Source organism: Macrotis lagotis, chromosome 8, assembly GCF_037893015.1.
Source record: "Macrotis lagotis isolate mMagLag1 chromosome 8, bilby.v1.9.chrom.fasta, whole genome shotgun sequence".
NCBI lineage: Eukaryota > Metazoa > Chordata > Mammalia > Peramelemorphia > Peramelidae > Macrotis > Macrotis lagotis.
The window spans coordinates 59,470,533-59,484,793 of record NC_133665.1 but is presented as its reverse complement, the minus strand read 5'-3'; the positions used below and the strand labels follow the sequence as shown (position 1 = coordinate 59,484,793).

The window sequence follows — 14,261 nt, the reverse complement described above, 5'->3', positions numbered from 1 at the left end:
AAAGCAAAACTCAGAGGGTTACCACCACACATTAATCTGCCACAGTAGGTTCTGACAAAACTTTCCAAACAAAACCTGTGGATTGGGGGGAGAGGGGGACAAGAGTCATCCAAATGCTTTACTCCCCCAAAGACTAAAAAGAAAGAGGCAAACTCTATCCCCAGACATAAGCACCTTTAGAATAACCTCCACCCACTTAGTCCCTCCCATGGGACTTGGTTCAAGCAGGTGTCTTTTCTGTGAAGCACTAAGGCAAGATACTCAATGTACTCTAAGGTCTCAAAGAGAGATGCCAGGTCCATGAGAGAGAATGCCCAGTTATAGCCCCAATAGGCATTCCCATGCTACTTCTCCCTCTGCCTCTGCCCAGGGCCTAGCCAAGGTCCTCTCTCACCTGTATTGGATCGCTGCAGGAGGGAAGGCTTGTCTGTCCCTGTGGTGAGGCTTGAGGATGGCACGGACAAGGACTTGTATAGGGCTGTCTCCCGATGCTCCTTGAAACGTTCAGCTGCCATTAATGCATTAGATAGCTCCTGTAGTGGCATGTTGTTGATATCTGAAGAGAAGGGACTCAGAGGATTTTCTAAGCTCATCAGCCAGCTGGTATTCCCTAAGAAGAAGTAAAAAGTGTCATCATGTCCCTATAACTAGATAAACCAGTGGAATAGGTTTGGCCAACAAATATCTATCAAAGAATCACAGATTCTTCAAGTTCAAAAGCTAATTTGATTAAAAACCCCCAATCAATTTACAAATGGGGAAAACAAGGCTCAGCAAAGTGAAGCAGATTTGCCCAAGGTCACATAGCAACTTAGGGGCAAAGTCAGGACCACACCCAGGTCTTAAGCCTCCCACTCCAGGATTCTTCTTCCTAAATCCCCCACCACCAACTATTACAAAGCTAAGGCATCTGAGCCATCTTCAGCCAATATAGGCATTTCTCATTTTAAGCAGTCCCCGTGGTAACTGCCAAACTCAAAAATGGATTCACAATTTCCTCTCTCTCTTCTAGCTCAATGATTGAAGAAAAATCATTTGGCTACTCATCAGTGTGCTAGTACTGGCTAGGATAGACCTTTTTCTCCCTGTTCATGAAAAGAAAATGTGACTTGTAGCCAAGGTGGGTAGTTCCAGTTGATGGGCCTGAAGTAAAAAGCCTCCAAAATCTCAGCCCACCTCAATCTCAGCAAAGCCTTTTGATTCTGTCCTGAGTGCTTAGAAATTAACCCAGTTCAGTTACCCAAAAGGCACAATGAAGACTTTCACATGCCAGTTGGCTTGTGGAGGCCAGTTAGTAGGGAAGGTTCTCTTGAAGCAAGTCTCCCCAAGGACATAATGCCTACAAGTTCATTCTGATTCTTGCCTCTTATTCCCTAAATTACTCTCTGCTTCTAAGGGAGATTCTTTGTGGCCTCTCCTCCTCCTCTGCTGATGGTTTCCCTAAACATGACAAAACCACAAGTAGTTAGACCTACTTTGGGCACTGAAAAAGCTGATCCAAGGTTGCTGCCTGGAAATTCCTAAACTAGTCACTCAAACTTCCTACCTGTCCAGGGGTTCACTTTTGCCTTGTAGCCTTGAATATCCCAGTGAATATATGCACAGTTCCATAAAAGGCCAATACCTGGCATTCCCATATCAATCCTCTTTTGGAAGATTATCCTCCTTCCTCTTTGAGGAAGCAAACAGTTTAGAGTCTTGACAGGATAAGGTATAGTCCAGCTCTGTCAGTGATGGGAGGCTCCTGCTAACGGGGGCATAAGGCAGGAAGTTATACTTTGGCAGGGACAACTGAATACCTGTGGGCCTCCGGACCAGGATCTCAGCCCAGCCCTGGGTGAGGAGGGGCACATAGGCAGCCAGGTTGGTCTTTCCCTTCTGTAAAGGAGTCTGGCCACTGGTTGAAGTTTTCTCTGTCCGAGCAGTGGGTGTACTCTGTAACCCTGGAGAAGCAGGACTGCTTGGGAAGTGAGAAGTCGGAGAATCCAAGGCATTGACACGGAGAGCGTGGCCCCCTGGTAAAAGAAGGAAAAAAAAAATTGTGCTATGTGTAATGAGATGAAGAGTCAGCCAATGAGTGCTCCCAATTTGCGAAGTGGCATCAGGGAAGACAAACCTTTAAATCTATTAGCTATAGCTGTGCAGACAAGCAATAGAATCTCATGCCCCTCATGTTTTTGTCACACAAGGGACAAATTATAATGGGGGGGGTAAAAGAGAGGGACCTCTAATTTCTCTACTGGCTATCATCCCCATGGACCAGTTCAGGAAATCTGGGGCTAAAAAAGGAAGGGAGCTGTGTGGCTTCAAGGAAAAAGAACAAAAGGAACAAAGAGGACCTACCCAAAGCTTTACTTTTCAAATTGTCAGACAGAATACTTTACAGACAAGATTATAAGGACATCTGAGTTTCTTTCTGCCCTAGAATTTCTTAGAAAACATCTCAGCTACCTAGGCTGCTGCATAGATTGAAAATGTATTTAAGAAGCATGAAACACAAGTAGAAGGGACCGGTCTTAATTAAATCAGAGGGATGATTTCCAAGAAGTGCCAGGAAGATCAGGAACAGGAAGAGTGAGGTCTCAGCCAGACCTCAGAGCCATCCCACACTTCCTTACTGATTTGTTACAGTTGGCACTAGAACACCCTCTTTAGGAGAGATCTGGATTCTGCAACCACATAAGCCAGGAAAGAAAGGAAGAAGAAAAAAGTTGACTTACCTGACATGGACCGCACACGGTCTCGAGATCCCCGGCAAACTTGCTGGCCAGACTGGGATTCTAACTTGGCTGGTGCTTCCTTTGTCTGCCTCACTTGCAAATTGGGATCTGTGCTGAAAAACATACCCAAAAAGTGGAGAAAATCTTTAAGGGAGTAAATGAAGACTCAGGAGAGTAGGAAAGGTGAAATTTGAGCTGAGCTTTAAAGAAAATCAGAGAAGTTTGGAGGCTGAAATGAGAAAAGAACAAGTTCCAGGTATAGAATGTGGCTAGTGAAAAAACACCTCAGTCAGGAGATGAGTGTCATGAGGCCACAAACAGCCAGGAGGCCAGTATCATCAAAGGGCAGAATCTGTGGAATGGGTAACAAGAGTGGAAAGGAAGAAAGATTAGGTTAGGAAGCCTTCAAAGTCAAAAAGAGGGTTTTATATTTGATCCTAGAGGTAATAAGAAATCATTGGACAGTGAGAGGGGACAGGGAGGGCAAAAGGGGGGGGGGGGGAAGAGAGAGAGAAAGAGGAGAGCCTGGAAGCAGGCCAGCATACTAGCAAGCAAATACAATAGTCCAGGCAAAGTCTGGTCTGTACTAGTGATGTCAGCAGAAGAAAGAAAGGGACACATTCAAGAAATATTGCAAAAGTGGAATTGAGCGGCGGCTAGGTGGTGTAGTGGATAAAGCACCAGCCCTGGAGTCAGGAGTACCTGGGTTCAAATCTGGTCTCAGACATTTAATAATTACCTAGCTGTGTGGCCTTGGGCAAGCCACTTAACCCCCTTGCCTTGCAAAAAAAAAAAAAAATTGGAATTGAACCACTACTGGGTCTATACCCTGAAGAGATGATGAAAAGGGGTAAAAATATTACTTGTACAAAAATATTTATAGCAGCCCTGTTTGTGGTGGCAAAGAATTGGAAATCAAGTAAATGCCCTTCAATTGGGGAATGGCTTAGCAAATGGCGGTATATGTATGTCATGGAACACTATTGTTTTATTAGAAACCAGGAGGGATGGGATTTCAGGGAAGCCTGGAGGGATTTGCATGAACTGATGCTGAGTGAGATGAGCAGAACCAGAAAAACACTGTACATCCTAACAGCAACATGGGAGTGATGTTCAACCCTGAAGGACTTGCTCATCCCATCAGGGCAACAATCGGGAGCAATTTTGGGCTGTCTGCAAGAGAGTACCAGCTATATCCAGATAAAGAGCTGTGGAGCTTGAACAAAGTTCAAGGACTATTCCCTTTAATTTAGAAAAAAACATTTATCTTATTGTCTGATCTTCTCACCTCTTAGACTTCTTGTCCCTTCTTTAAGGATATGATTTCTCTTTCATCACAACCAATTTGGATCAAGGTACAACATGGAAACAAAGTAAAGACTGACAGAGTGCTTTCTGTGTGTGGGGGGGTAGGGAAGCAAGATGGGGGAAATTGTAAAACTCAAATAATATCTTTAATAAAAATTAATTTAAAAAAAGAAACTATCAAAAAAAAGTGGAATTGAAACACCTCAGCAGATTGGATATTGGGGGGTAGGGGTGGGAGAGATAGAGAGTAAGTTATTAATACCTATGTTGCAAGCCTGTGCAATTGGGAGAATTCCACAGGAATAGGGAAGTATGCAAGAGGAAAGAGTTTGGGAGGAAAGATGTTTTAGACATGTTGAGTTTAGGATGTCTACAGAACACTTAATTCAAGATGTCTAGGAGCCAGGTGGAGATGCTGCTCAACAGGAGGTCAGAAAAAAGGCTAGGGTTGGACAAAAAAGATCTGAGAATAATCTGCATAGAGATGACATTTGAACCTCCTAAGAGCTGATGAAATCATCAGGGAAAATAGTACAGAGAGAAAAAAGAAGAGGTCCCAAAACAGAGCCTTGGAGGATAACCAAAGTGAGCATATAGGACACCTAGGGGAAGGTCCAGCAAAGGAAACTGAGAAAGAACAGCAAGATAGGGAGAACCTGGAAGAACCAGAAGAGAGAAATGTCATAAAGACATAGAAGAAGAGATTATAAATGAGAAGAGAAGGATCTACAATATTAAAAGACTGCCCAGAGGTCAAGAAGTATAAAGATTGAGAAAAGGTCATTAATTAAATTTGATAATTTAAGAAATCATTGGTAACTGTGGAGAGTAGTTTCATTTGAATCATGAGGTCAGAAACTAGACTGCAAAATTAAGGAGAGAGTGAAAGAAGAGAAGAGGAGGCAAAGATGGCAGACAGGCTTCTTGAGGGCCTTAGACACAAAAGGGAGAAAAACAGATGAGAGCTAGCAGGAAGGAGGAGTGATAGGCACATGGATAAGTTGAAAGGAAGCAAATGAGTAGACTGGAGAGACTGCAGGCTGATAAAGACTGAGGATAAAAAAAGGGATACTCTTCTGGAGAAGAAAGAAGGAAACTTGATCACTTATGCATGGAGAAGGGTTTGCCTTGACAACAAGAAAAGTCACCCCTGTGACCCAGGATAGGAGAAGTGTGGGAAGCATCTGAAATGCCAGATGCTAAAAGTTGAACATTTTTGTTAAATGTAAGCTTGTTAAGGGGAGATTTTTGTGGGGCAGCTAGATGGCGCAGTGGATAGAGCACCAGCCCTGGAGTCAGGAATACCTGAGTTCAAATCTGGCCTCAGACACTTAATAATTACCTAGCTATGTGGCCTTGGGCAAGCCACTTAACCCCATTGCCTTGCAAAAAAAACTATAAAAAAAAAGAGATTTTTGTTTCATATTTGTATTTTTATCCCCAGTGCCTGGCAGCACATAGTAGGCACTTCATAAATGTCCTTTATTCAAATAAATGAATAAAAACATACTAAAAGGAATAATGGTATTTTTCAAGTTACCTTGATTCAGTATTCTGCAGATCCCCAGAATCCAAGCCTAGCAGAGACCTGGTCCCAGTACCAACACTTGTCGTTACAGTTATCAGCTTGTTCCCAACCAACCAAGTTTTGGTTCTCCCTCCAGCAAGAAGAAATTCTCCCACAGGAGACCTGTAAAGACAAAAACCCAGAGGGAATGGAGGAATATTTCCTTTGAAAGAAAAGCCTAGATTCCTACGGATTTAGTTTTTGGGGGGCTAATATAGCATAGCCCACTCCACAAATACAGGGCTGAATGATCACTAGTTGGTTATATCATAAATAGGATTAAGGGATCATTGTTCAAGGGACAGTTAGTTGGAACATTGGATAGAGCGCCAGCCATGGAGTCAGGATGACCTGAATTCAAATCTGACCTCAGACACTTAATAATTACTAGCTTTGTGACCTTGGACAAGTCACTTAACCCTGCTGCCATAATAAAAAAAAAATTTTTTAAAGGGATTATTGTTCAGGTATGCACAAGTCTCTGAAAGCCCTCCCAATTTAAAGTTCACAAGTATTTGCTTCAGCCAGGGAAGTGACTATAACCATTGTAATTGTTTATGAAAGCTAGGCAAAGTCATCTAGATAATGCCATAGGGACATGCTTACCAACCACTCTTCATAAAAACATTTATTGAAAAATTGAGGTGATAGTCCCTATTAGTAATTAAGCAAAAACAACGGCATTATATGTATTCCTGCCTCTGATTTCTTATAAGAGAAGTGGGGGGGAGGGGGGAGTGGTGTTGTATGGCTAGACTTAGTTTTCACTTTGAAGAAATATCATTTAAATCCTGACTTTTTGCCAGAGACCATTTGTTAGCTCCTACCTCTTGGGTACAGCTGTGAAGTTGGAAAAGACATATCTGGCCATCATATCCAAGCAAGTTTCTGTGAGTTCCAGGTGAAGGTTTTTTAAGTTATCATCAGCTTGAGCCATTGAATTCTCGTCAGCAGAGCCCAAACTAGAACTAGTGATGGATGTCTGTATCCTGCTGAAAAGAAGACATAGAAGCTAAGTCAGGAGGGCAAGGACACACCAAGGACACGCTGCCTGCCACCTGGCTTAAAGCTGTAATGCATGCATGGGTTTGGGGAGAGGGCCCTCTGGCTAGCTCATAAAGAGCCAAACCATGGGGCATGTTCTCTGATTGACCCCTTTTTGCAAGTTAGCACCAACTATATTATCCCAGAGAGGTTGATCAGAGAAGGCTGATCTTGGAAGACCCAGGGACCCAAGCTAGATGACAGACTTTAGGAGAGATGTGAGGCAAGGTGTCAAATCTCACTGAAGCACACTGTTAAAGTTTGATGATTGTTTTAATTGCAGAAAGAGTTTAGTCATGCACAAGAATCAGAACTCTGGAATACATTCATTAACAAAAGATTGCATTCTGCACACAAAACCAGTGACTGGTTCACGTAAGCAATCCTGCCTTCACCATGCCAGTGCTGAAGACACTGGCACAGGTCAGGTCACAGGCAGCACCCATCCACACTCAGACTTCATTCCTACACAGGAGCCTACTCCCTCAGAAGTCAAACAGTGTCTTGTTTGGTTCAAATATCTATGATCCAAAAACCAGCTTTTGCTGCCTTAACTACTAGAAAGGAAAATCCCAAAACCCTTAAAACATACTTTGTATTTAGATTTAAAAATTTCTTAGAAAAGACATTAAAATGGATACTAGATCATTGGAGAAGTTTCATCTCAACAACTTCAGGCTCTTTTGCAGCACAGTGGAAAGAAAATTGGTCCTTAGGATCAGAAGAAGTATGTTTAGGTCCCAGCTATAATACTGATTACCTCTGTGGTTCTGAGCAGGTTCCTTCATCTCTGAACTCCAATTTCATTTTCTATAAACTGAGACTAATAATCCTTGTCCTGTCTATCTCACAGGGGTTTTATGGGGAAAATGTTTTGGAAACCTTAAAGATACTATAGAAATGTGAGTTATTATTGCTTTTACCTGTAGGGAGTTGGGAGGAAAGAAGTCACACCCCAAGGTCTCATTAGGTGGAATGGTCGGGAGAAGGGGGGAGAAAGGAGTAGCACAAGGCAAGGCAGAGTAAGAGAATACAAGATGGGAGTCCTAACCATTTGTAATGGAGGTTCAAGTCCCAGATCAAGATAGCAGGCATCCCTGCAGCTCTGAGGGGGCAGCTCAGCTCTTATTGTATAGATCAGAACACTTTCTATTATGCAATACTTTAGAGAAACCTTTCAAATCCCCCTACTTGCTAATCTCCCTCTGAGTGACTGTTTTTAGCCATATCTCTTTCACAGAAAGACAATGGCAAGGAAAGAAAAAGCCTGGATAAAACTCAAGTATGGAGAATGTTAGTTTAGACTTCTCCCAAGGATGTGCACACACTTATGCATGCACACACGTGCGCATACGCACACACACACACATGCACGCACACAGACACACACTCACTCATGCACACACATGCATAGCTGGACAACACCACTGCTATTTCCCACTAGGCTATCTACAATGCAGACCTTTTCTGAACAAGACTCAGAGGACCTGACATGGAGGGAAAAGGTCAAAGAGCAAAAGCTCCAGAGGCCCCCCTCTCCCAATGGACAAGCTCTCAGTCTCTGCATGAAAAGAGGCCTTGGTGAAGCTTGTGTCTAGTACCCTGGTGCTCTCAAAGGGAAAGCTCTGCAAGATTATGCTTCCCAGGGGCCCTCCCCAAGGTAGTGATTCAGCGATGTGCCCCTATGCCCAGCTTCTTTTACAAGTGTTTGGAACAGAATGCAACCTTTTTAGCCTTCACTGTCAGGCTCTCCTCTGCAAGGCGGGGAGGGAGGAAGGGGCATTCTTGCTGGTAAAGCCCCAAAGGACTAAAGCCTAGTCCACCACACACTCAGTGAGTAACCCTTCTGGACCCTCCAGAACTAGTACCCAGGAGACCTCACGTCTCTCTTCTATGAAGACATGCAAAAAGCCCCCATGCACCACTGCCCCCACCCCAGCCGCAACACTTTGCAAGGGCCAAGCTCCAGAGTGTGCGCCCCCCTCCCTATGAAAGCACCACTACCTGCGAACCACATGTTCAGACACACTGATGCTGCGGGACCGGAAGGCATCAACTGCAGAGCTCTCTTTGAATTCCTTCACGGGAGGAGAGTTATTCAAGCCTTGCTTGGGGGGTTTGGCTATCCTTAAACTACTAGGTGAGGAAGCACCAAGCCCCAAAGAATGATGATTGCACAGCTCACAGGAAGGGAAGGAACCATTGGAGGAATGAAGTTGAAAGGTCACAGTTCACAGGGTCAAGATGGGGATATCCCCGAGGGTGAGGCCAACAAAACAAAGAAACGTGCCAAAAGGAAAGTTATTGCAAAAAAAGGGAAAAATACAAAGGCATAAAATACATTTTGTAACATGACCGAGAAAACACAAAAGATTGAACATATGACTTAAAAACAAATGACGTTAGTACAAATTAAACAGGCATGGGTCAGAATGAGCGATGGAATACGACACTGTACTGACCAGGGGAACTTTTGAAGACTTCGAACTGAACCTTGGAGTCAAATAGGCTTTGAAGAGAAAGGCCGCCACCCTAATGTAAGAACACACTGGAGGGGAAGGCTCATTAGGCCCAGGTGGAGTTTAGAGGCAGGGACCCAAGGGGCTGGAAATGAGCCTCCTGCTATGGCTGCCCATCAGCCCACTCCCCTCTCCAAGCTTCATTGCTTTTGGAGAATCTTCCCAAGCATATCCCAAGTAACCTGGTCATACTTCAAAATGCAGTATTCCAACCTAAGAAGGGCAAAAAAAAGCTTGGGGCAGAGAGGGGAGGCAGAAGGGAGCAGGGGGGGAATGTCAAATGAAATGCCAACAAGAACTAAAAAGTCTGGGAGAAACCTCCTTGCCAATCTGGATGGGGGAAAAGAGCTTGAACAACAAAGGAGAACATGTCCCTAGTCAGAGGTGGACCCCACAGCCAAGTCAGAGAGTGCCAGGGCCCTGGTCTGCTGGCCCTTTTCCAGATACATTCCAAGGCAGGACACAGCCCCACAGAAAGCAAAGGGCCCAACCTGGGAACTTCTATAACTTGGGAAAAGGAAGGCAGTTCACAGCCCTATTTGTTCTCCCTTACTGAAGAAGGGTAGGACCACTTTCTTCTTACACTATTGCAGTTGAGTCAAAGAGTCTCCACTGCCTCCAGGCTCAGGCAAGGAGACCTTTAGGGGCACCTCCCATGTCTTAGAGGAGAAGTGATGAGAGCCTTTTGATGGGGTGCCTTAGGCAACATCATCTAAGCTTTAGAAAAGCAAAGGCCTATGTGAGCTCCATTGGGGGCCTGGTAACTATGTGGCTCCATAAGCCCTGCAAGGACACAATACAATATGAGGCATCCCATCACTGGACACCTTTCTGAGTACTGCACTGATAGTCTTCTCAGAAGCTTCAGTGTCTCACACACAGAGGATTGCTTTCAGTCAAACATTTTCTGTACCTCTATATACAATGCAGGCAACTTAGATTATGATTCAGGCTACTAAACACACAACGAGACGCAAAGTCAGCCCTCTGGTCCTCTCAATCTACACAGAGGATAAGACCAAGTCACACAACAATCTCCCCCCCTTCCTAACCAAGAGTGTTCTCAAGGGAGACTCTTTTACCTTTTGGGCCTCTCGTTAAGGCTTGTGCTGCGAGCTCTGAAGCTGTCCTTTTCAGGGGTGTCATCAAAAGACAGGAGAACATTGGAGCGCAAGCCCTATCAAAGGACAGCATGACTTTTAACAGTGACTTGGAAACACTTGGAAACACCCAAAGACCCCATTAATAAGGACTGCTCCTCTTGTGGATTAATCTACAGCTCTATTTTCAGACAATAACTGAATTTTGTGAGAATACGTGTAGGCCATGCACTCTAAAAGGAAGGTTTATCAGTCTGATCAGGCAATTTTAATTAAAAACACTCACTGGCACTCCAGCCACTCAGTACAGAGAAGGGGAATGTGGGCGCCCAGGGGCAGAACATTAGAAAGAACCATCAAACCACCTCAATCTTGTTCAGCAGAACTATAGCATTTTTACATGCCCATGGGCCCTGGAACACCCACTCTTCTCAAGTACACTCTCCCATCTACTACCCCTCTCTAAGACTCCCTAAGCTATACTCAGAGATACAAGCTGTTCTGTCATGAAGAGATCATACTGATCCTTGGGGCATTATGCCCACTTAGGCACTAGGAAAGAACTATACCTTGGTGATATAGGGAACAAAGTCTTTTCGGAAGGGCAAGCGACATCTGATGAACCACATGGCTATAACATGATGAGCCAGGCATACAATATACTGATTGAATCTAAGAAAAGAAGATGGAAGGAAAAGAAATAACTAGAGGTTAATCTCAGAAAACAAAAATAAAAGCATTCAGAATTTTCAACAGCAAACTAGAGATACAAGAGTTAGAACCAGTCTTCAAGGGTTAAGCAATAAGTGAGAAAATTTTGGCAAATCATTTATTCTAACATTAAAGTGGGTCTTCCATCTGTACATACTCAAATATGCTATTTAAAAAGAAAAAGATCAGTAGTTGAATGTATAATGGACACAGCTCATAATCTGAAGCAAGCACAGCAAGGAACTTACTTGGAAGGGTTTGTGTATGGCAGGGAGATGGCGAACACACTTGCATACTGCTCAGCAGCAAAGTTTCTGTAGAGGTGAGGCAATCTGGCTAAAGCTGAAACATAATAGGGGAAAATAGGGGTCAGGAAATCTGGGCTTTCATTTGTCAAATAGGAACCACAAAGCAATGGAAATGAGAGGACATGTAGCATGTACATATAATTATCCTGTACTGAAGCCCACATAAACATATACAACTCTCTGTGTGTGCATCTATATATACTAGTGCCCTCTCAGCCTAGTCTTCAAAAGTCAACAAAAGTACTTCAGGCCAAGAAGATACAAAATGTTTCAAATCATTCAACCATAATGAAAAATCACTAAGTAAAGTGTGGAGAACAATGAAAGAAAAGATCTCAAGTTAGAGAAATTTTCCCTACCCTCATATGGGTTACAGCCTAGCAGGGAGACAAATCACATTTGTAATTATTTATATACATGGAGCATACAACTGTTCCATGAGCAATACATTCGAAGTCTAAGTAGGGGCTGTTCTAGCACATTCAGCAGACGATCTCAAAAGTTCCAAGATCAACCATGCCATCCGATGCTGAGCCCTCAAGCACACCAAAAAAGAGCGTTCTGGATCACAATCCTGATGAATGTGAGACTAAAGACAGCATTGGGAACACATTCATTCTATCCTGTTACTCAGGCCACTTACTTGAAAGGAATTCCAGGAGTGGAATAGCCATGTTGGCTGTTGCAGAAATGTGAGTGAGCTTCACAATCAGGACTGGCAAGGCTTTGATGATGACATCTGGCATTTCTACACTACACACTGACAGAGCCACAACACACTGGTTAGCACACCGGTAAATAAGGCCATGCTCCAGGCAATATACCATCTCCCGCTGGAAGAAAACACAAAGGTTACTGATTTGAAAAGGGAGGACACAACCTCTTCATCTTTCTAAAAGTTACTGAATTTAACAGCTTTAGGTTCTAATAAGCATCTCATAGCTAAGGGTGGACATTTTCTAAAATCAGATGGTTTTATAAGGCCAACCAGTAAAAGCAACATCTGTAAGGCTAGGAGATTATAGCCCCTCTCTTGCCAAAGTGGAGTTTTCAACAGAAAGGGTTCAAGTGGTACCCGTTCAACCAGAAAAAAACTTTTTAAAGAGGCAGAGGCCTGTCTGTCACACAAAAGGATGGGAATAGGGAAGATCAGGTTCATATGCAGAAGTAAAGACTGTGCTTTTCAGCACGAAACACAAAGCAGCCATGGGAACAAGTATGAAATGGGGTAGGGGATAATGTTGGAGTTCATTTAATTTAAATTGTCAAACCTTGATGTTAAATCTCTTCTTTCCTACAAATCTGCTTCCATTCTGTACCTGTTTAGTTTTATCCAGATAGTTATGGTAAGAGATCAATGCTGTCAGCACTGGAACCACTGCCAAATGTAAGTCTGTTCGAGAAAAGCCATCAGGTGTGCCACAGAGTCGTTCAGGAGTCTTTTTATCTGAAAGCTAGCACAAGACATGTTCTCGTTAGTGCACATCCCCCCCAAAACTGACAGCACAAATTTCAAGGGTGGATAAGCTGGGGAAAGGATCTAAGAAGAACTGGGATCCTATGAAAAAGTATTTTTCTGCTAAAAGTTGCAATGTTCCCAATCTGCCAGGCTCCAGCAGGGAATAAGTTTCCTTTGGGGGTGAAAGAAGGCATCAGGTACAGCATGTGCTCTAACCAGAAAGGGACTGCCAAAATCAACCCAGAAGCAAAAAGCTATAGAAAAAACTGAGGGCACAAAAAAGAAACTTGCTAATTTGCTATCAAACAATTTCTTCAATCCATCTGAAAGGCAGGTCAATTTGAGGTCATGTCAGGGTTGGGCTTCTGACTCACAGTTCTAGAACTGGAAGGGACATCTAACCCAATGCTTATCTACAGTTTGAATTTCCTCTATGTGTCTAAAGTGTCATCTCCTTAATGACAAGGCACTCAGTAACTCCAAAGACAAACCATTCTCTATCTGATCAGCTATAATTGTTACTAAATTTCCCCCAACATCAAGCCTAAATTTGTCTCTCTGTATAGCATCTACTCAACAGTTCTCATATGGCAGTCCTTCAAATACTTGGAAACAGTGACCATGTTTCTACTTTATCCTCAACTGCTGTAAATATCTCTAGGTTAAATATGCTGATTCTTTCTACTGGTCCTCAAACAATACACGTTCAAGTCCAATTGATCTGCCTTACGGTGGTATGGCAAGGCTGAGATGATAAACATGCTTACCTCACCCTCTGAAAAGAATGACTTAAGCACATGGCATGTTCCTTATGATCAAAGTATTCTGACTGCCTGTGAAGTTACTGGATTCAAAGTAAGCCCAAGCCTAATAATGAAAGAGGATCCTGCCAAGCAGCCTGCTTCCTAGACCTTGGAATCTCCCTGCCCAAGGAAAGCCCCATCCACTGGCTCATTCTGCCCCACTCCAAGACAGTTTCCTTTAAGGGACACTAAAAAATCTTACAGGTATCTGAAATGGTCAACATTACCATTGAGCAGAGAGCAGAGGAGAGCTGGTCTACATTGCAAGAAGAAGTGAAAATGAGAACTTTATATCGGAGGGACTCGGGCAGCTTACTAAGAACCAGTTTCAATACTTTCCAATCAGTCTCCTGGAGAATAAAGAGTGAAGGAGCAGTTAACAAGATTTGTGAAATTTCTGAAAAGATGTAACATGTATCATTATGTCAGGTTTTGTTTAAAGCCTTTAACTTAAAAACCATCTGTTTTGCTCTCTCCTGGTCCCACTGTGAAGTAGGTCTGCTGAAATCATGACTTTTATTCTCAGTCCCCATGATTCTATGCAATGCTATACTACTGAAAGAAAAGGTTTTCTGAGAAGTGCCACCAAGTCAAAAGCAGGCTTCAGAACAAATGATGGGACCAGGTAGGAAAAACTAGGTTATAAACTAAAAGCTTCTTTTCCAGTAGTGAAAAATCTTTCCTAAAACTGTACAACTCAAATATCTTTAATTAAAAAAAAA

The 14,261-nt window shown here is 43.2% G+C and overlaps 1 protein-coding gene across 7 annotated transcripts in view; it reads right to left on the bottom strand.

Annotated features, from left to right (window-relative positions):
• The window catches only part of TSC2 (TSC complex subunit 2), a 59,910-nt gene that overhangs the window by 11,853 nt on the left and 33,796 nt on the right, over positions 1-14,261 (bottom strand). For 2 of the 7 annotated variants that reach the window (XM_074197228.1, XM_074197232.1), the window contains exons 20-31: positions 13,767-13,889; positions 12,597-12,731; positions 11,921-12,110; positions 11,218-11,311; positions 10,828-10,930; positions 10,241-10,335; positions 8,644-8,775; positions 6,423-6,587; positions 5,569-5,718; positions 2,721-2,833; positions 1,800-2,015; positions 395-610 (exon numbers count right to left, since the gene is read on the bottom strand). In XM_074197228.1, coding sequence (XP_074053329.1) covers positions 395-610; positions 1,800-2,015; positions 2,721-2,833; positions 5,569-5,718; positions 6,423-6,587; positions 8,644-8,775; positions 10,241-10,335; positions 10,828-10,930; positions 11,218-11,311; positions 11,921-12,110; positions 12,597-12,731; positions 13,767-13,889 — 1,732 coding nt within the window. The remainder of the gene's footprint in view (positions 1-394; positions 611-1,799; positions 2,016-2,720; positions 2,834-5,568; positions 5,719-6,422; positions 6,588-8,643; positions 8,776-10,240; positions 10,336-10,827; positions 10,931-11,217; positions 11,312-11,920; positions 12,111-12,596; positions 12,732-13,766; positions 13,890-14,261) is intronic. The other 5 variants (XM_074197230.1, XM_074197229.1, XM_074197231.1 and 2 more) reach the window with 5 other exon arrangements.